The sequence below is a fragment of the Macrobrachium rosenbergii genome, chromosome 48, assembly GCF_040412425.1.
Source record: "Macrobrachium rosenbergii isolate ZJJX-2024 chromosome 48, ASM4041242v1, whole genome shotgun sequence".
Taxonomy (NCBI): Eukaryota; Metazoa; Arthropoda; class Malacostraca; order Decapoda; family Palaemonidae; genus Macrobrachium; species Macrobrachium rosenbergii.
In genome coordinates this window covers 74,658,554-74,680,154 of record NC_089788.1, presented here as the reverse complement: position 1 = coordinate 74,680,154, position 21,601 = coordinate 74,658,554, and the positions used below count along the sequence as shown (strand labels likewise).

The 21,601-nt window shown below is 35.3% G+C and overlaps 1 protein-coding gene across 3 annotated transcripts in view; it reads right to left on the bottom strand.

Annotated features, from left to right (window-relative positions):
- sws (patatin like phospholipase domain containing sws) overlaps positions 1 to 16,198 on the bottom strand; it is a 46,985-nt gene extending 30,787 nt beyond the window's left edge. For 2 of the 3 annotated variants that reach the window (XM_067092171.1, XM_067092172.1), the window contains exons 1-15: positions 16,035 to 16,192; positions 15,253 to 15,373; positions 14,350 to 14,444; positions 13,582 to 13,781; positions 11,988 to 12,082; positions 7,811 to 8,169; positions 6,722 to 7,260; positions 5,942 to 6,073; positions 4,822 to 4,945; positions 4,074 to 4,230; positions 3,761 to 3,916; positions 2,356 to 2,588; positions 1,367 to 1,549; positions 746 to 904; positions 300 to 419 (exon numbers count right to left, since the gene is read on the bottom strand). In XM_067092171.1, coding sequence (XP_066948272.1) covers positions 300 to 419; positions 746 to 904; positions 1,367 to 1,549; positions 2,356 to 2,588; positions 3,761 to 3,916; positions 4,074 to 4,230; positions 4,822 to 4,945; positions 5,942 to 6,073; positions 6,722 to 7,260; positions 7,811 to 8,169; positions 11,988 to 12,082; positions 13,582 to 13,781; positions 14,350 to 14,444; positions 15,253 to 15,373; positions 16,035 to 16,109 — 2,748 coding nt within the window. In that variant the 5' untranslated portion in view covers positions 16,110 to 16,192. Of the gene's footprint in view, positions 1 to 299; positions 420 to 745; positions 905 to 1,366; positions 1,550 to 2,355; positions 2,589 to 3,760; positions 3,917 to 4,073; positions 4,231 to 4,821; positions 4,946 to 5,941; positions 6,074 to 6,721; positions 7,261 to 7,810; positions 8,170 to 11,987; positions 12,083 to 13,581; positions 13,782 to 14,349; positions 14,445 to 15,252; positions 15,374 to 16,034 lie in introns of all 3 variants that reach the window. The other variant, XM_067092170.1, reaches the window with a different exon arrangement.
- Between the last annotated feature and the right edge of the window lie 5,403 nt (positions 16,199 to 21,601).

Genomic DNA, 21,601 nt, shown 5'->3' with positions numbered 1-21,601 from the left:
TGGTATAATTTTCACATAACCATAAAAAATCTGGTACAGTAAAAACCAAATTTTTACTACAATGAAAGTACAATAGAAAGGGTCTTTGTGGGATTCTATAAAACAGGGCCTGAATATCCTATACAAGTTTTTAAATAAATATAAATGAACCTCTTTTTCCTGCCAAAAACTACTGTGGGGAAGGGAAGGGACCAAAATATGGAAAAAATTAACATGCATCTGTAAATGGGTGAGGGAACAACAAGCTATACTAATCCCCTTTAAACCAGCTCCAAATGTTTTGGAATTGCACTACTCACCATACTCCATTCTCTCGCTTTCTGCGTTACTCTGGTGAAGTCTCTCTCAAGGCAATACAATGCGCCATACAGGGCGCCTATACTAACTCCAGCAACCATGTCGATAGGAATCCCAACTTCCTGAGCAACGAAATAATTGAGAATTGTTAACAAAATATATAAACAGCACAGCTCGAAGATTACTTGTGCTACCTACAATCAACAGCATGATAATGTCCTAGCAGTTACCTCAACCTCAGTAGTATACTAACTCCAGATTCAGCACAGACAGGCTTTTAAAGTATTTGTACACAAATTTTTAAACTTCTCCCTAAGAGAAATAACATAAATGTACAAGCTCTAAAACCAACAAAGTAAAGTGTAGACTTTCAAAATTATATTAACTGTATATATGATAGTTTTTTAAATGAACAACAACTTTCTCTCCCCTTACTAAATATCCTTACCTTGATGGCTTTGATCATGCCGATGTGTGCAGCTCCTCTTGCGCCACCGCCACCAAGAACCAAACCTATGCTGGTGCCCGTCAACACTCGAGCAAGACGGCAGAAATCACTGTGAACATTGGGCTTTGACGAAAATACTTTCTCAGTGTAGTATTCAATCTGAAAATACGAAAATTTTCAACTTTTACAAGAAGTATCACATGTCCATAATACTGTTGCATGAACTACTGATGTATAGGGATCTTTGTATGTACAGATTTTCACTGCTCCTCCTACAAATTTAAACAAAACATCAGCCCCCATGCTTTTCAAAACATTCCATCAACTTTGAATTACTCACAGGAAAACATGATTAACTCTTAGGAGTCTGACAGTCAAGAACAAATAAAAAAATGTATTGGACTTAGAAAGTTCTCACTGTAATATTTTTAAGTAATCAAACAAACCTAAGAGTACACGATGAAAAAAGACTTTCCAGCAGACTTTGCAATTAAAAATAAATATGTCAAAAGTAGCCTCTAGCTTATTACAATATAAATTCAATTTGACCTCTGTTGTAGTCTGCAATTTGCTGCAATAAGAAGCAACCCTCAAAATTGAACTGAGCGCAGTTTTACTCACAATTTTTGCGGGTGGCCTCTTATGATACATGCGTTTGGGAGCCTGGATGTGATAATGAGACTGACACCACGAACGCATGTTGAGCCATCTCACAGTGCCCGAGGGTGGGGGTCCGTCTTCACGATGAAGAAGGACTAGCACCTTTTGAGTTCTCACAGCCATTTTCTGAGCATGTTTCTCGATCTGGAACAAAGGAGTATATACTATTTTGTCTATCTAAATAAACGGTGATTGTCAGATTGTATTACAGTATTGTTTGCGATGACAAAGGTTGAGTAAAAATATGTAATGTATATAAAGGCAAATTAACACTCAAAAATGATAATAGAAGAATGTATAAGAAAAACATTACGTAAACATAAATCATAAAGCAAACAATCTTGTCATTTTCAGATCATTTCTGTATTTAAATTTCTTCATTATGAACAATGTACTTTAGTTTCTAGTTTGGCATAAATTCATTTGAATGATTGATAATAAAAATAAGTTCAGCATGATTCTATTTTCAAAAACTGTGCCATAACTGTAAATCAATAAATCAAAAGTACACATTTCCTGATGAACGTGAACCTCATCTAGTGCATTTAGGCATCCAGCACTGTAATTAGCCAACAGCACATAGGACTATACAGTAAGAAGACTTCTATCAAGAATATTTGGTCTTTGTATATAAAATAAAAGTTTATAATAAACAAAAATCTTTGATTTTTCCTTGTAAAGATGCCAATAAAATGCTTGAAAAAAATTTCTATATCCTTCATATTGTCTATGAAAATTTATAAACTGAAAGACTGTATGTAGAGGACTACCTGCAATAAGGTAAATAACTATTAATCTGCCTGCATATCAAAATTAAATATCAATTCCAAGCAAAATGATTTATATTGTTTTATAACCCTATTTTTTAACATTGCAAATTGTATTAACCTACCAATACAACATGAAACAAGATCTCTCTTAAAACCTTCACAGAAATTATTTGAACTAACCTTCCCCATCTGTGGATCAGTATCAGCCAATCCCACGATAAGTATGACATCAGCCTGGCGAATACACCGCTGCGTCCAGACCGTGAGTGACGAATCACACTGATACAGTGTAACTCTGTGTTGATCTTCAATGTGGCCAAGCCATGATATAAGCTGGTATTCATTGGCAGACTCCCATATACTGGTTCCTAACGAGCGAACTACGTACTCTGACGTTAACCTAACAGCTGGACCTGCAATTGAAAGTCTATGTCATTGGTTTTTCTTAGCAAACAGCAGTGTTCATATTAAAAAGATTATGCCATGGATAAATGTCATAAATGATGAAATTTCTAAAAAATTCACTTTAAAGAAAGCAGAAAACAATAGTGATGATTATCAATCTTATTAAAATTATCATAATCATGAAGTTTTATATGAATGAAAAATTTTCATTGCACATCAAGTAAGTTTATTCCAAGTAAACATATTAACATGTTATTACACAACACAAAGGACAGATACAGGAGTATGAGAATTATTAAAATAAATTTAGGTTTCTAAGTATAAACCACTGCATTTCATTAAAGCTTTCTGCTATAGTTCAGACTTGACAACTATGTAAACATTAGCAAAAATGAAGAACCTGCTACCTTAGGTGTGAGACCTTCCTCAAATGGAATAAGAGCCCTATATCTCTGACTGTCCCTGTCAGTATGAAGCTTTGCTCTGAAACAGATACATCTACACCCAATCAGGATGGGGGAAGCATGTAAGGTGATGGTTTGTGTTTATACGCATAAATTACTCTAGACAAGATATATCTGTGGAACACAACACCCTCAGCAGCAGTGAATTCATATCTGACCAGTAACCTCCACCTAGGACCTAGCCCTTACCTTACTCTTCACTTTGGCTTTATCAGTGGAGTGTGCACTGCAAATACAAGATCTCTAACATCTATAGTACAAGTGTAGTAAAGGTTTTTTCTTATTTATCTTCTGACCACTACTGATCTGTTACCCCTTGGATGCTAAACATTTACCTTACACAGCATGGCATCCCATTCTGAGAGCAAATCTAAAGTATTTACAAAACTAGCAGTGGTCCCTGCATGTCAGTGGAATATCACTCACAAGAAAATTTACACAGACTGAACACTCTGTAATTAGGACGAAATTTAAATAATAATTGTAAATTCTAATTGCCATCAACAAGATACAAGAAAAAGAAGGGACAATAGACTGAGAACCATTATATTGCTACTCTACTAAACCAAAAAACAATACTGCAAAGTAATGATTTCATACAAAAATGGATCTTCTATACTTCACAATACTGATAACACAGGTACTTCTAATTTTAAAAATTTACTTCAATAAGTGCACAACAATAAAAAAAGATCATTCTCATAAAAAATACTCGCCTATCGATAAAAGTGAATGGTACAGTTCTAAAGTGAACTGCGAAAGAGGTACATCTTCAGATACAGGCACAATAGCTACAGTTGAATAATTGCTCTGCGATGGGCGCTGTTCAATATTCACGCTGAGAGGCTCGCGTGACGTTGACTTCCACGATCCTGGAAAATGAATATGCCTACATCACACCAGTAATTCAAGATCGTATCCAATATATTTAACTATAAAATTAACTGAATTTTTTCAATTTTGCAACACTGTACAGTGCAAAAAAATGAATAGTCTTTCAACAGGTTTACCAAAGAGCCCAATGCTGACCTAATAATCTCTGCCCTAACAACTTGATCAGCCTTGTCATAACAATTGGATGCTTTAATTTGATGATGTTGAAAAGTCCTTCGGGTAACTTGGCCAGCTCCGAGTCTCGAACTGCCATGACTGTTGTACTCCGATCAGTCTGTGTCAGCAGTTCCACCTGAAAAGTGAATATTCAAGTCAGCAACAACATAAAAAGAAAAAAGCCTTCTGCAAAATAAATTAAAAATTTCAACTGAAAAATCTGTGAAGAGTAATGGAATGGATTTAATAGCTTCATTGACAGTCCAACTGGATAAAAATCCAATCATCTTACCATAATACTGATCTTCATAAGTAGGATTCTTAGTTTATAAAGTCAATTTTTACCCAAGTCAGCTTTGTGCACTAATGCAAAATAAAATAAGCTGATTTGTAAAGAATCTTTGATAACTAGTGATGATACTCATATAAATTCAAATTAAGTCAATAATCAATAACACTAAAAAAATATTAGAGGAACATACCATGTTAAATTACACCTACATCATCTACAATCATCAAACACAAGCTGTTCTATATTAGCAAATGTAAGGTCCTATAACATTAAGTTTACAAGGAGAAAGATATTTTGACCGATACTCCTACTAACACAGTCCTGAACACTAGCTTTGCCATGTTAATTTTGCTTTTATGAGTCCTCATAATGAAGACTTAATATATTATAAGTTCGAAAATGAATACAAAAAAAAGAAACAGATTTTCTACTTACTATTCCAACAAGATCGCCTTTACCATACTCAGCTACGACTTCCTTTCTCCCATTCTTGTGAGTGATGACAGACCTTAAACGGCCACTCAAGACAATGTATGTTGCATCTGTTTTTTGGCCTTGCCTGAAAATACAAGATACTTATTAAAATTATAAATCTCAAATGAGGTAGAGAACTGAACTTCAAAACTTTATGGGAGAGAAAACATCAGCTATAAAGTGCACTAAAAAGAATAATTTTCAATAAAAGTCAGTCTTTAATAAGTATATGAGTTTATGCATATACTGACAAAGCAAGCATATGCTCTTAAACTCAGTTGTTCATTTGTTTCAAAAGAAATGAGCTTTCATTCATCTTAAAATTCATCATCATTGCTTCCAACACCACGTGATGGAAAGGGCCTCTGTGTAATTCTGCCACTCATGCCTCCCCGGTGCTTTCTCTTCCTCAAATCTCAACTCATCTCATGAGGAGATGCGTAAGCCATATCCATCTCCTTTTCATCATTATCTCATCTACATAAAGAACTTTTGTCATTTCCTTTATGGTAACATTTCTTACTCTATCCTGTCACCTGGAAGCTTTACTCTTAAACTAACATCTTTCAGACACAATTTCATTGTCATACCATAATCCATGTCTATACCACCAATCCAGATCATACCAGAATTAATTATACTCTAACTTTTGTATACAATGTCAGTCCATTTGATTTCTATATCTTTTGCATACTGCCTATTGTCTGCTTTGCTGAAAAGAACCGATGCATCTAAAATTAAAAGTAAAAAAAAAAACAGACTGAATAAAACACAGAAAAAATAAAGCTTGCTATACGCATTACCAACTTAGTTAAGGTACATTTATGAAGAAAACTACCACCACAATAACTACCGATGAGTTATTAGCAGGACACAGCACCACCAAAGTGATAATGGACAATCAACACCGTAGGTGAGCTACTCACAGAGTGATTTGACTGCAGAAAATAATGAAACAGAATTCATATTTGCACACGAGCACCTTGTGAATTACTTTCCAGCAGAAAGCAAATTTTAAGAATCTGCATTCATCACAACACTTGTATACATCCGTAAAAATTAACATTTCCTCTTGACTTACTTGTAGAGTGCACGTCCAGCATCTAAGTGTTCCCAGTCTAAAGCAAAATCGATTTGTCTCACAAATGGAGACATGCGTCTGATGACAGTATTCGCCACGTGCAACACAACCTCTGGGGTCTGTTTGATAATCCTGCAAAACAGAGATGCTTTCAATTCTATGTTTCTTATTAATCTTGACTGACAGTATGTTTCAAGTCTTATGTTTTACATGAATGAAATAGTCTTTAAATAATTGAAATATCTAATATTCACATGAAAAACTAAAATTTAGGTAAATCCAATTACTGTATCTACATTCCATTCATATCAAATGTTGAGTTATAAACCAAAATATTACTGAAGCAAACCCTACTACAGTGCGTCCTCAACTTACAGTGCCACAGACTTCCAGCGATTCGATCTTACGGCACTTTTTCAGTGCCGTTAATGGCATTTTACAGTGCTATAATTTGATGTTGTATCAAGTTACAGCACTAACAGCAAGAATAGGCATCAAAATAATGGTGCTTACAGTGCTGTAACTTGATGCAATATTAAGTTACAGTGCCCTGAGCGCCATTAAAGCGCCGATAACGGAAAAATCGACTCATGGCGGAAATCAATTTACAGCGCTGCGCTGGAACAGATCCCCCACCATAAGTAGAGGATGCACTGTATTCAGGATTCCTCTATTATCCATACATCCAAACATGAATTTTTGGTATATTAAAAATACTATACCCCATAACTAAGGGTTAAAACAAGTTAAACACAGTCCTGAAGTTTTAGGTTTTCTTACGCAAAGAAAGTTTCTTTGGTGATTGTAGCAATCTTCGCAGGGTGCTTTGCTCTCACGCTGAAAAACGAGGGGTCGCCAGAAAGCACGGCAAGGCCACCAACTAAATCTCCCGGATGAGCTGTGAAGAGCAGAATATCTTCAGTGTGATCAGGAAGACGCTGTGAAACTGTCAGGGATCCAGTGAGGATATAAAGCAGAGCAGCTTCCTTCATGGAATCCTGCTTCATCAGGATCGACCCTGCAGGGACGTCTCGTACCTGTACGGCACCCTGCAGGATCTTGTCCGAGTTTAGGTGCAACAGAGCTTGAATTTTCTCGGTGGCAACCTTAAGGAAATAACTGTCGTCCCTCTGGTCCTTTGGATCCATCAAAACTATCTTCTTCTGACTACTCTGCCGGACAGGTGTTTCAGGGCCTTGTCCTCTTTCACGATCTCCCTCCTCTTCTTCCCCGTCTGGAGTTGATCCGCTGTCTCGCTTGACTTTGCTAGGGGAAGCTAGGGCAGGAGCTATGTTGCCAGAGCTGTCCCTTCTTGGAACCTGAAATCCAGAGGACACTTAAAAGACAGAAGACCTTTGATTGTAAGTGTTTTACACTTACAATTTGCATTCAGAGATTGGGTCATATGGACTTGGCAAATACTGACAGGTCAGACAAGTGACCAGTTTGAGGAAGGGAAAATATTATGTCAATGTGGTACTATTTTTTGGAAAGAACACCACAAACCAGTAGTTTGTTTAATGTCTCAATCTGTTAATGTCAGATTCGTTATTCTGCAAAGCTCACCACTTGTTAAGCATTAGGGGCTTTAGGGATAGTAACAAATGACTTACAGGGATAGTTACAGTACAATCTAATCATAATAGTTATAATTCTGGCAATGTTACCAGCTTTATTCCCAATAATACCTAAATAAGCAAGGATCCAACACATTTCTTTGTTTATAATGGCTTCATACAATTTGTGGAATTAAAACATAACCAGTTAGACAAAAGGAAAAAATCTGATGGTACTTGACAGGCTGAGTACTGTAACCCTGTAAGTAAACCACACCAAACTTTACATTTCTCAAGTTAAAAAAAATATTACCTTATTTATGAGCTCAGTTGAAAGTCCCAAATGCTGATGCAATGCCATGAACGTTACCCTCATCAACCGAGCCATGATGATCTGCACGACACGAACAAACATGTCCGGGTACTTGCGGAATATTTCTTCAAAAGCCTTGACAGGAAATTTCATCACAACTGAATCCTCCACTGCTTTAGCCCCTATAGTCTTGTACGGCTGGCGATGCCCAGTTAAAACATCGCAGAACGAGAGAAGTGAAATGATACTCTCTCCCGGCAAAACTTCCTTAAGTCCTAGGGTGGTGCAACCATCCGGTTCATTGACATACACGCATATGCAACCCGTCTGCACGATGAAGATATTTTCATCATTCTGACCTGCAAGGAGAATGGTGTCACATTTTTTCATATATGTACTTCTTCATATCCCTGAAACGTATTTACTGAAGTGATAGTTCTCATAAAAACTTTCAAATGGATCAGTTCCAGATATTAGTTGTGGTAACTCCTATCCATACCAATCTAATATAGATAAAACTGTTATGGTATTCCCATGAAAGTACTTCTGTATCCATATTCTAGAACTATCGATTACGCATAAGATAACAAGTGGGCAGAGGGACGGTTAGCAAGCCATCACATGCTGGACGGGCATGCATGCAGGTGTTCTAGAAGACTGAGTATCCTATCTATAATCTAGCTCAATTCGGATTACTAGATACAAGTCCTACCTTCTCTCTAGCATGGGGAGAGAGGGACTGACAATGAACAAACCTGTTGGTTATCTCCAGCTTTATATCAAAATAGAGAATTTCGTCTTCCAAAACAACTATTAAAATACAGAAGGATACATTTTAAAAAAGATTCAAATTTCAACAAACTTATAAATGGTAGATTTTCAAAATAATGAGTAACTCAAAAGACAATGCAAACTGAAACTAAACCCTAATGACTGAAACTATTAACCAAAAAAATAAACTATAATCTAAACTACAAAAGCTTTCAGCTGATACCTAAAAGTTCCAGAGGAAAAGCTTTGCTTTAGTGCCAACAGTTTTGCCCGCATTGCTGAATTTTCTATTTAGCAATTTCATTATAATTTTTAGATAAACCAATTACTTATATTGTAATAACCCATACTTGCGACTGACAAATCTTCCAGATATTGTAATCCCTCTGAGAAAGAGGACAGTGACAGGAACCACTGGTGTGCTTGAGGGGAATATCCCCTCTGGCCCACAACAGTGATTACAGTCAATATTCATGTACTGTAATTCTAACCATCGCTGCAAGAAAAATTATGATTGGGTGAATTGAACTTATTATAAGAATAACTTATTATAAAAATAAGATTTTAGGAAAAATAAAATTTTTATAAAAATTACTTTTTTGTGCAACAAACCCATGACTTACACATACCGTGTACACTCCCATATCATGCAACTTTTGAAGACCTAATTTTGAAGCCAATTTTAAGGGGGTGGCATCATAAACAAGATATAAAATTACCATATGTAATATTCACATATTATTAGTATCATATTATAAAATAAAAACATAATGGATATGAACCTTTTCCATGGATCTTTTAAAAAGTTATGCTCTACTTCACTGTATCCAATAATATTGCATGTATTCTCATATTACTATTGTAGTATAAAATACAAACATAGCAATCTTTTGGTTTGGAAATAAGCCGAGGGTGATTACGAGGTAAGTTTATTTCGCAGTATTTAATTAAGAGCAATTTTCTTGCTTCTAGTTAGCATAAACAAATCTCTAGATATTCTATTTATGTGGGACAAAGTTATTTTTCGTTATACAAAGGGTTTTTAGTCGAAATATGACTTAAGTCTCGTGAACTAAATTGTTATTTTTTTGGTTAACAGATGGCATTGGGGGGCATGTTTTTTGTGTATAAAAAATCAAGAGATTCCGCTCACTATTTTCACTTGATTTCATTGTAACATGAGCTTTCTGTATTTATCTTTTATCAGTGTGAAAACAACAGTTAAATGTGTTCTTTCATGCCCAGTAGTTGTGAATCGAAGTTTACGGGAGTTTCATCCATGTTGCTGTTGCACGATAATTTAAAGTCATTAGCAGCCTGAACATCATTTTCTCAGCTTCAGCTACAATTTGCAGTTTAAATTTAGCAGCATATTATCTTACCAATCTTTTCTCCATGGTAAATAAAGGTATGATGTAAAAATATATCAGTCTTATTCTGCTTAACGTCATTTGTAACATAACTACTGTATAGTAATTTTTTACTATCGTACGATGATTGAAATGCAAGCAAAACAACTGCTGTTATCCTATTCGGTTGTTCATAGTAAAACAGCTGTTTCTCATTCAGTTGTTTATGGCTGTACGCACTTACGCAATGAGTATAACGTTATTAACGATACTTTTATCATTCTCTTTTACTTTTTAAACTTATTTAACTAGAAGAAGGGATAGACAAAGAGATGGAAGAAAAGTTGTTAGTCTATTGGAAGAAAGTCGTTAGTCTACTGTAATTTGGTCTCTCAAAAAAGGAACTCACATGATACAAGAGATACATGGTAAAATAATTTTTTTAGGGTGAAAATTTGGGGTCTCACTATACATAAGATCGCGCATTACACGAGTATATATGGTAATAGCCCAAAAAACCAGGTTAGGTGGAAAGGATCTACTGCTAAAACTTCCACTTGTCTAAGTGGAACCAGAAGGATTTGCAAAATGGAACCTGAAACTGAGACAACTTCAGAACCCCTATCCTTTTAACATTGCTGAGAGTTGATAGGGACAAAAACCCTGATATGAGAAGTAAATCCAAGAATTCTAAAATGAGAAACTACAGCAGTTTATCAGGGGAACTTCACACTACCAATGAGTACTCCTAGAAGTGACGCAGTAGACTGAAGAATCCCCATCATTAAGTAAAATGAGCAGGCAAATAAATCCTTGGAGAGTCAAAATCACAGATAAATCATAAAGAAACAAAAGAACAGAATAAAAGACACCCAAAGAATCTACAGAGTCAGGAACCTACTTGAGGTAGAGAGTACCAGTTCAACTGTAACTATATGAACTAAGATGATCGGTGTAAATACAAGCTTTGGACCCGCTGAGAACAAAGTTGTAAATTCTGCATGATTGCCACCTACCTACTATAGACATATTGATGAATGAAAAATCAAAAAGGTTCTCACCTCATGGACAAGGAACAAATATCTGTTTACCATTAGTTGAAATTCCTATGCCTCAAACATAACTTAGAACAACCTTTGGGCAAGGAAAAGCCAAACACATATAGTAAAACCTCGAACTTACGCAAGTTTAGGTTCCAGAACACCTCGTGTAAGGCGAGGATTCGCGCAAGTTTGGTGCAGACACTAAAAATGCTAATACATACAGTAAATGCTTATTTCTGGAGTTTAAACCCTCAATATGACATAATCATGCTCCCAAAGCACTCTAATTTCATTTAAAAGTTAACTTAATACCATACTTTAATTCATGTTTCAGTACCATGAGAGAGAGAGAGAGAGACAGTACCAAGAGAGAGAGAGAGAGAGGGTTTATGTTAAACATCAAGAGAGTGAAATTATTCATGAATTATTACACAGAGAGAGAGAGAGAGAGAGAGAGAGAGAGAGAGAGAGAGAGAGAGAGAGAGAGAGAGAGAGAGAGAGAGAGAGAGAGAGAGAGAGTAATTCTGATTGATTTTACTGTATGTTAACACAAAGTATGCTAGTATCAAAGTATTTATGTACAAAAATAAAAATAATAAATTTTTTCAAAATTCTATAAAGCATGAAGACTTATAAATTACTGCAGGATTTAAACATAACTTGCAGGAATTTGAGAAATTTGTGTTTTTGTCTGTGAAAAATTGCGAATATGTCTGTGAATTCAACAAGCAACTCAAGCATGTAAGACTGCAGTATTACTGTAACAAGAATATAAAAACATTTATAACATAAGTGATATGTAATACCTATCAAAAAATTTATGTGATTGTATAGAACCGACATTTAAACGAGGAAGAACAATTTTACCACAAACTACAATAAGTGAAACAAGATTGTTATTAATTTTAATAAAACACCCTGACCCAGTACCTTGCACACAAAAAACCTGTACGGTATCTGAATTACACTTAATAATGAAGATGCACATTACATTAACCTATCAACCCTACTCACCTACTGAAAACAGTGGTTGGCCTTTGTAGAGATGAACTGTCTGTACACTCTTGCAGAGTTCCAAAAACAATGGCATATCAAAATGACCAAACACTCTGTGGGACGATACAGTTCATTGTTATAACATGGTCTGTAATGAGTATCAATATACAAAGTTAACTTAAATTCAGTACTGATGTTCGACTCCTTAAAGTTTAAATCAAGCTTTAATGATAAATGTCAATGAAAAATGAGGTCTTAAATTACAAGGTTAAAATATCAAGCCTACATAGTTTATATACAATATATAACATACATGTCATAACCTATTGATATTGAGTAAAACATATTAAATATGTTATCTAAAAATTGCTGTATCTACTTCCTTTATGTGATGACTCATACTTAAAAACATACCCTACCACTTCCATTTTTTAATTGGCTTCTCTAGCTAGGCCAAGAAGTAAATATTAAGAACTACAAAAATTTTTTGAGTTCTAACATATATGAGAAACGTATGAGTCGGTAAAAATGTTTCCATTCACATCTAATGCATTAGGCCCTACGTGGAAAGTATAATGAATAAAAAATTATGTACTAGGGAAGGCCTATCTGTGTAAATAAAGTAGGGAACTCATAACATGGCCTTATAACCTCTATAAAGATGAAGGAAAAGAGGAAAGTGAAAATACCATGAGTCCTAGTTGTCTATCATGAACACATACTGTTGGTTACTGATGTCCAATGGGAATATTTATACAATGACAATCTAACTGGAAAAATAAGATAATGACAATACCACCATAGAGTTTGAATAGGGGAGGACGAAGAATTTATCACCCAACTTAAGGGGAAACCTTTGTACTTCAAAGCCTCTTTATTTTTTACAGTGAAAATGTATTGCACTCTAAAGTAAGGCCAATATAACTATCATCTTCAGTGGATCTCCTATTCTACAGACCAATACTAAAATTTTACTGATGAGTTCTTCAACTGAATAGTAATGCTTTGTGGACCTGAGAAAATTAACAATTTCCTAGTTTCGAGAAAATTAAATCAAGTGATCTGCCACCAACAAGTTCCAATGCTACTCACTGAATCAAGATATCATAAAGCAGAAGAAACCAGTTATGCTTAATGAGATCCCACAAATTCCACAACACATGAGTCACTATGAACTTTGCTCTGATGTAAGACTCTGGCACAAGATAAATCCCATCATACAGATTCAAAGACAACTTGAACCAGTCATTAGACAAGACTCAACCTGAATGAGAAATGAACCAAGCTCATAGGTCCACAAATAGAAAAAAAAAACCTGACAGGAAGCCAAAAAATAGGTAACAAATGAGAGAGATGCTTTTGTTCTTAATCACATGTATTGCACACTGTATGTACACTACTTAACAAGAAAAGTGTCCACTGACACAGTACAGTATCTAAATCAATCAGGTTACGCTACTAATCTTATTACTGTAATGGTAAACTAAACTACTACAGTGTGTAGACATATGTTAGACTTAGAAATTAAGCACCTTGTGTAGAATTACATCCTGTCAGCACCTACCATCTAAAAATTATAAATTTTCCTAAACACACTAACAAGAGGTCTTACCGAATGTTCCTCAGCATAAACACAAATTCCACAGGAACTCCTGGATCCAAATGGATTAAATCTTCCTGCAAATACTCAGCAGCTGGTTCAATCACTTCTAACTGAGGTGACTCCCTCTCATTTTTTCCTAAGAACTGCCTTGCAAGTCTTCGAGCCAGGAGACGAGAAGGTAGCGGGCGAGTTGGCATGTTAGCCTTGACCTAATAGAGGGAAAAAGGGTCGTGACAGAAAGAGTCATAATAATTTCTTGAGATCAAATAAATAGGACACATTTAAGACTAAGGCATAAAATGGGGGAAAATCGTCTATAGCTAAGATAAGAGTATTTCATGAAATGCAAAATTTGTTTTGAAAATCAAGAAAAGGACAAAATTCTAAAACATTTGAATTACATAATAACACCAATAAATGTTCCACACATGGTTGAACTTTGTGCCTCATACTTTACAGAGGGCTATTAAAGGATTGAACAAGGTTGTTCAACTAGAAACTACCTAAATGTAAGTCCTCCTTCAATTGCACCAACCAGCAAAAATCAGAAGTAAGAATTCCCAAAAATAAAAGATTATCACCAGAGTAAGGAAACTGTCATTACAATTGAATAAACGTTCATATATTCAGATATATTTTGAGAATATATCTATGGAAAAGACACTACTCTACACCACTGAACTGGGTTCTAAAATAACATTAAATGAAGATGACAAATATAAATTATTACATCTGGTACAACTGACACTAGACTGAAAATTAACACTTTCATATTACCTTCCGAAGCATTTTTCTACCATAAAAATAAATCTTGTCTCGTTTTCGGAACCTCGGTCGGGTCCCCACCCCAACGAAGTCCTTGACATCATCAACTGTAAGAAAACAGAATAATTGTACTTTAATCAATTAAGCCTTGTCATCTCAGACCTTCAAAACAGTCAATTACTATACTGAAATCCCACATAAAATATATTTGTAAATACTGTACACGCCCAAAAATTATTTAAACTATGCTTCCACACATTAATGAAAAGAGCTGAAGTAATCAAGGCCACCGAAAACAGATCTTTCTTTTGGTGGTCTCGGTATAATGCTGTATGAGCTGCAGCCCATGAAACTTTAACCACGCCAGATGCATGATTATGGCTAATTTTGACCTTGAAATAAAATAAAACCTACTGAAGCTAGAGGGATGCAATTTGGTATGTTTCATGATTGGAGGGTAGATGACCAACACACCAATTTGCCACCCCCTAGCCTCATTAATTTTTAAGATCTGAGGGCAAGCAGAAAAAGTGTAGACGAACAGACATAGCCAGCACAATGGTTTTCTTTTACGGAAAACTAAAAACTGAAAAGCATAAGGTAATTTACAGAGCAAAGATTAGTCCTGTTGTGTGAATAATACTTAGCTTTGTTTCACAATTTTTGGGATGGTAAAACTGTTGTTCAAAATTCAAAGTTGACTATTAGTATTCATATATAAAATGCAATACAGTTCACTACATAAATCTCAAAGAGAACCTAGTATGCGAATTCCCATTATTGGAGCGGACAGAATCTAGTGGTGAACATTAATCTTCTTCAATCAAAATGAACAATACTGCATATAATATTTTATACACACGATTATTTACAGCAAAATAACCAACAATTATAGAACAAATTAAGATACTTTACCCTTATTCTTTAATTCTCGCTTTATCTCATCTGTCAACTCTTTTGGAGACGCTGTGCGCAGTCGACACATCATCAACACGCACCATACGATCAGGATGCATGTCGCCAATATAAAACCAGCCTGGGGAAAGAGGAAACATTTAATACATTATTATATCAATGATAAAGTCTGGTTCAATGATGATTATCACAAGCTTACTTGGAGAAGCAGGAGGCTCATAATCTTCGGAAAAAGAATAGATATGACTCGCCGAATGGAATATTGACCACATTTTATGTTTTTGTTAATGTTGATGTCTTTTGTTGATGTTTATGACATTAACGGTCCTTTTTTAATGTCTTGAAATTCATCCCCAAAAGGTTGGTACTGAACACGGCGGCCCTTTTGGCATGTAAGATGGTAGTCTGGTCTCACTGAGTGAGCAGGGTGTAATATTATCCTTCAGAAATGACGAAAATTAATAACTTCATTAGAATCACTTAAATGAAGCAGGCCTATAAAAAATGACTACTTACAGCCTATGCCTATCCCACCTATCCCGTTACCCACCTCCCTCGTTTCTGAGTCACGGAAAAACCCGGCCTAAGTGGACTGAAAAAACATAAAATATACTAATTTGCCTCAAAAATTATTCATAAAAATATAAAACACCGAAAAACCTTGAATATAAAAACGTCATGAAAGATCTACGCAATCGCATTGATGGAGTGACCATGACCAGGGTAGTTTAGACTAGCCTACTTTATACCGACTAATATATCATAAATATTACGTCACTCACGGGATTTTCTTCTATGTATCGCCATATGAAACCCAGAAACTGCGTCAATTCGAAGAAGAAATCCATAAATTCCATATTAACATGACGTACACACTGGTATATACTACGGCCCTCTGCTCTTAGTCGGGAAACCTACACCCAAAACAAAGTACCAACTCTTCCGATTCCCTTCTCGAGGGATTTAAAAGTTGGATTATCGATTTTATTAGACACTTCGCTTTAAAATACTCTTTGTATGAATTTTAAAAATTATATTTTGATATATTTCGTTAAATGCGAAAGGTTTATTGCGTTAACATTATCTTTCTAAGCCCTCGTTCTGCTCCGTTGGTTTCGGACAAGGGCTGCCTTCTTTGATTAATCAAAAGAGTCCCGTGTTTTGTCTCAGATTTCCAAGGCAATTGCCAACTGACTGGAGAATAATCTCTTATATCATAGACTGCGCCTATTCTTGGGGAATGAGAAATAAGAAAGGATAATCTTTCCCCTGGCTGATGGAAAATTTAGTCCGTACAGCGCAGAAGTAACAGAGCGGTCCTTCAAATTTCGTAATTGTTGGCAAGTCAGGCCGAGAAAAGATATTCGATTGTATCATGCGCTTTAAAGCTTCTTTTCCCTGAAAAAGACATTTTCTAGACCTAAAATCCCGTGTTGTTGATTATTTGTCTGGTCTATATATATATTTTAACGAAGCAGTCCAGCAGAAACGAAATTTCTCGGCTATTTCTGAGGATGACGTGCGAATGTCCTAGATTATTCTGCACGAAACGCATTATTAGGTCCCAGGGTTCAATAAGTGCTCTCTCGGTACCACAATACCGTGAGAGATAGTCTTTTGTCTTGCTGTGACTTACAGTAAATCTCAGATTAAACAAAAGAAAGTAAAGAGTCTCAAATAAATAAAAAAAAAAATATGTGGATATTTAGAACTACGCCCTGTAGGCTAGATTTTGCTCCTCATAAAATTTCATTTCTTGCTATTGTTGTTAATTATATAGTTTATACGTACTGTTGATGAACACACACACACACACACACACACACACACACACACACACACACACACACATATATATATATATATATATATATATATATATATATATATATATATATATATATATATATATATATATATATGGCATTTGACTGCTCCCAAAGTTTATCTTTCACCTGCTGATTAATATCATACAAAGAGAGAACGATACTGGTCCAACCTTAATCCGAAAATAGGACAAACGATCTTATCAGCTGGCCGTACCCTCCAAGAGATTACAATGCCAAGAGCAATAACGGAAATTAATTTTTAAAAAATAAGATCAGTTCTCTTCATTCCAGAAGCTGGGAGCAGAATTCCATATATGATATCATTGTGGCTTCTTCGAACAATACGGTTCACGGTGTGTGTGCAAGTTTATATATATATATATATATATATATATATATATATATATATATATATATATATATATATATATATATATATATATATATATATATATATATATATATATATATATATATATATATATATATATACATATACATATATATATATATATATATATATATATATATATATATATATATATATATATATATGATCTGTTACTCTTTAATAATCAAGCATTTTTCTTTTTGTAAACTGCAGTTCGTATAACGAAAAAATAAACATACACAAAAAAATCTTTGAATCTTCAACCCGCATGAGTTGCAAACTGCAAAAATATTTTAACAATTGCGAGACCGTAAGGTTTACCAGCGTGGTAAAATATAGGGGAGAAGGATTCTTGCCATTTTGTTGCAATAATTTCCCGAAAATAATATTCGATTGCAAAACCACAATGCAAATCAACAGAAGGAGTATTCATGTACGATAAAATTCCAGAAAAAAAAAACGAATAAGAAAAGAATTCAGATCTGTCGTTTTATTGTGGTAAACATCTATTTCAGTTCTTTCACGCATATTTAGAATATTAGCTCTCTCTCTCTCTCTCTCTCTCTCTCTCTCTCTCTCTCTCTCTCTCTCTCTCTCTCTCTCTCTCTCTCTCTCTCTCTCTCTCTCTAAATTAAATATATGTGTGTGTTGTGTGTGTATTCCTACATAGACTTTAAATATCTGCAGCTAATACATTCTGCTAAAATGCACGAATCGGTTTCACCAGACGACAGCAGGTCTCACGTAATAGAGGGAAAGGAAAGAAGAAGTGTGGTGGCCATATTACGATTTGCTGCGAAGCTAGCGTTAGTATCTAATAGATCGAACGCATGCATACAATCATTTGACATTCATTCTCTCTCTCTCTCTCTCTCTCTCTCTCTCTCTCTCTCTCTCTCTCTCTCTCTCTCTCTCTCTCTCTTCTATCTATCATCGTCCATATCTTTTCTTCAAGCGTAAGAGAGTTACTTTTTATAGTAAAATTCACTTCTTATTTTGTTTATTTGTCTTTAAAAGCTTGAGTTATTTGATTCAGAACGATTAACGCATTCTTGTATTTATTTGTACACTCTGAGCTTTGATTTATTGACTTTTTAAATTTGTCAATTTATCCATTCAATTTTTGGCATTCAAGATATTAAACGGCTTCATCGGGATATTTTCAAAGTAGGCCATTCTTTGTCGTTTCATCTATTCGCGACGACAGACGCAGATAAATTCGTCAAAGAGAACGAATGGTTCAAAACAGGTGATAAGCATTACGGAATACACAATGGCAACCATTATCTCACCGCTAAATTTAGTAAATTTATCCCCATATATGAGAACTGATATGCACCTCTCAGCTGTGAGCTTAACTGATAAGACAGGTGCCTCATTATGTTTAGGCTTAACATGAACTTGGTGCTACATTTTAGGTGAACTGGACGAAGTTTCTAGAAGAAAGATAATATAATTATTCAAGTTGAAGGGCTGACTAATGTCGATATGATTGATTTCCATTTGCTTCTTCTTAGATCTGATTACGTGGAAGTCATGAGTCAGTCTGGAATTCAAGACGAGGTACTTGAAATGTCGTCACAACCATAACTTCAATACACTGGTTAAACATGTACGGAAAAACTACGGCACTTAGCTATTCCGCCAAGTTTGCTCGTTTAATATGACTCAGTGGAGTGGAATAAACGACTCTTTAGTACTCGTTTTTTTCAACGACCTCGTTGTTTGTTTTTATTATCACTGAATCTTTAAGGGCATCCTTATCATGGCAGAATTCAATTAGTCTTTCACCGTATCGGCTCTACCAGACCCTCGGGCAAGATGATATCGATATCAACAAGGGGGAGGGTAAATTAGCACAGAGAGCCTCTTACAAAGAACCCCTGTCGTATTTTGAAGCCCCTCATATAGATCATTCATCGTCTTTCTGGTTGATGTCAGTTAGGTCCAATAAAAAAAAAGACACCATTACTTTCAGTGAGAAGACATCTCCCGTAATGTAGCAAAGGAAGACGTCAAGGGTGAATGGATTTTCGATGCTCTACCGAAGCCACACAAGTCACACGGATTAATACGTAACGTAGAAAAGTAATTCCATGGGAAATTTGAGCCACGACTAGCAAACGAACCGTGTAGCGAAGAGGGAAGAATAATTTAAGAGATATAGTAGTACGACGTAGTAAGTTAGCCAAGGAACCATTCACCAACTAAGATAGTACTATAAGTGCTAAAGGATCCATGCAAGAATGGCTAGGCACAATCCGTTTCTTATAATTCCTACTTTCATAAACGACATTTTCTGTGCAATCTTTTTTTAAGAGGAGTCCTATTCATATAGTCCCACATTTTCTCCAGTCCATGAGGCAGAGATAGTCTCATGAAAGAACTTTGTGTCTTTACTGATGGTGGGAAGGTCTCAACCATTAGTAATAGTGACACTCTCTCTCTCTCTCTCTCTCTCTCTCTCTCTCTCTCTCTCTCTCTCTCTCTCTCTCTCTCTCTCTCAGTCATCCTTGTTTTAAATGCTCATGCCATTCAACAATCCGAGATGGTAGGAATGTGTGTCCTTATTCAACGATCTTCAAAGAAGAAGAATAATTGTTGATGCCACCCATGACAAAGAGATTATAGTACCATATTCAAACATGCACATTTATTAGGCCTATGTTATTCAAATTAAGTAGGGCTTATGACAAAGGACTGATATAATCAACAGAGAGGAAAGATCTGACCAGTTCCTTAGACCCAAAGCTCTTTCAGTTTACCATGTGAAGATCGGGACCGGTTAAAGAAGGAAAAAATATACTACCATTAATGTGTTTATATATATATATATATATATATATATATATATATATATATATATATATATATATATATATGGATGGATAGAGAAATAGATAGATAATATAACATAATAAATGTTCGGGTATATCAGTTTTGACTGCCTACAAGCAATAGGAAAAAGATGGCTATTGATGAGATCACCTCTAACTTAATCTTCCATATTAGATACAGTAGAAGAATTACCGGCTGTCAAAGCCGGAGGAAACTTTGCTGGCATAAGGCCATCATAATTTGAAAAATGAGAATAAACAAAGAAAATTTTATGCATTGGGAGTTAGGTGAATGTAACAAGCATAAATGAGCCTATTCGCTAAACACTGTTTCCGTTGTTTTATTATTCTTCCCTCCGCGCAATCAGTCAATAATTCTGAATATAAAGGGTTAAAATAAGTATATTATACTCCCAATATTCCCAAAAGAATCAGAAAAAAAGAGAAAAACTCCTCTAACTCCTCCATCCGTCAATCCGTCGAGAATATTTGTCAGTTTTGCGTCGTTGACTATTCTCTCCGAGCATTCAGACGTTAATATTAAATACAAATGGTTAAATAAGTATATAATATTCCCAATATTCCCAAAAGAATCTGGAAAAAGAAAAACTCCCCAACTCCATGGAAATCCTCCAACTGTCAATCCGTCGAGAATATTTGCCAGGTTTGCGTTGATGATTAGTTCTCCATACGCCCAGCTAGACGTTAATTCTAATTACAATGCGTTAGAACAAACATATAATATTCCGAGTATTCCCAAAAGAGCCGGAAAAAAGAGAACTCCCCCAACTCGATGGAATTCTTCCATCTGTCAATCCGTCGAGAATATTTGCCAGGTTTGCGTAGCTGATTAGTTCTCCCATACGCCCAGTTAGACGTTAATTCTAATTACAGTGCATTAGAATGAACATATAATATTCCCAATATTTATAAAAGAGCCAGAAAAAGGAGAAGAACTCCCCAACTCCATGGAATTCCCCCATCTGTCAATCCGTCGAGAATATTTGCCAGGTTTGCATTGATGATTAGTTCTCCATCCGTCCAGCTAGACGTTAATTATAATTACAATGCGTTAGAATAAACGTATAATATTCCGAGTATTCCCAAAAGAGCCAGGAAAAAGGAGAAGAACTCCCCAAACTCCATGTAATTCCCCCATCTGTCAATCCGTCGAGAAGATTAGTTCTCCCATACGCCCAGTTAGACGTTAATTCTAATTATTCTAATTGCAGTGCGTTAGAATAAAGATATAATATCCCCAACATTCATCAAAGAGCCGGAAAAAGAGAAAA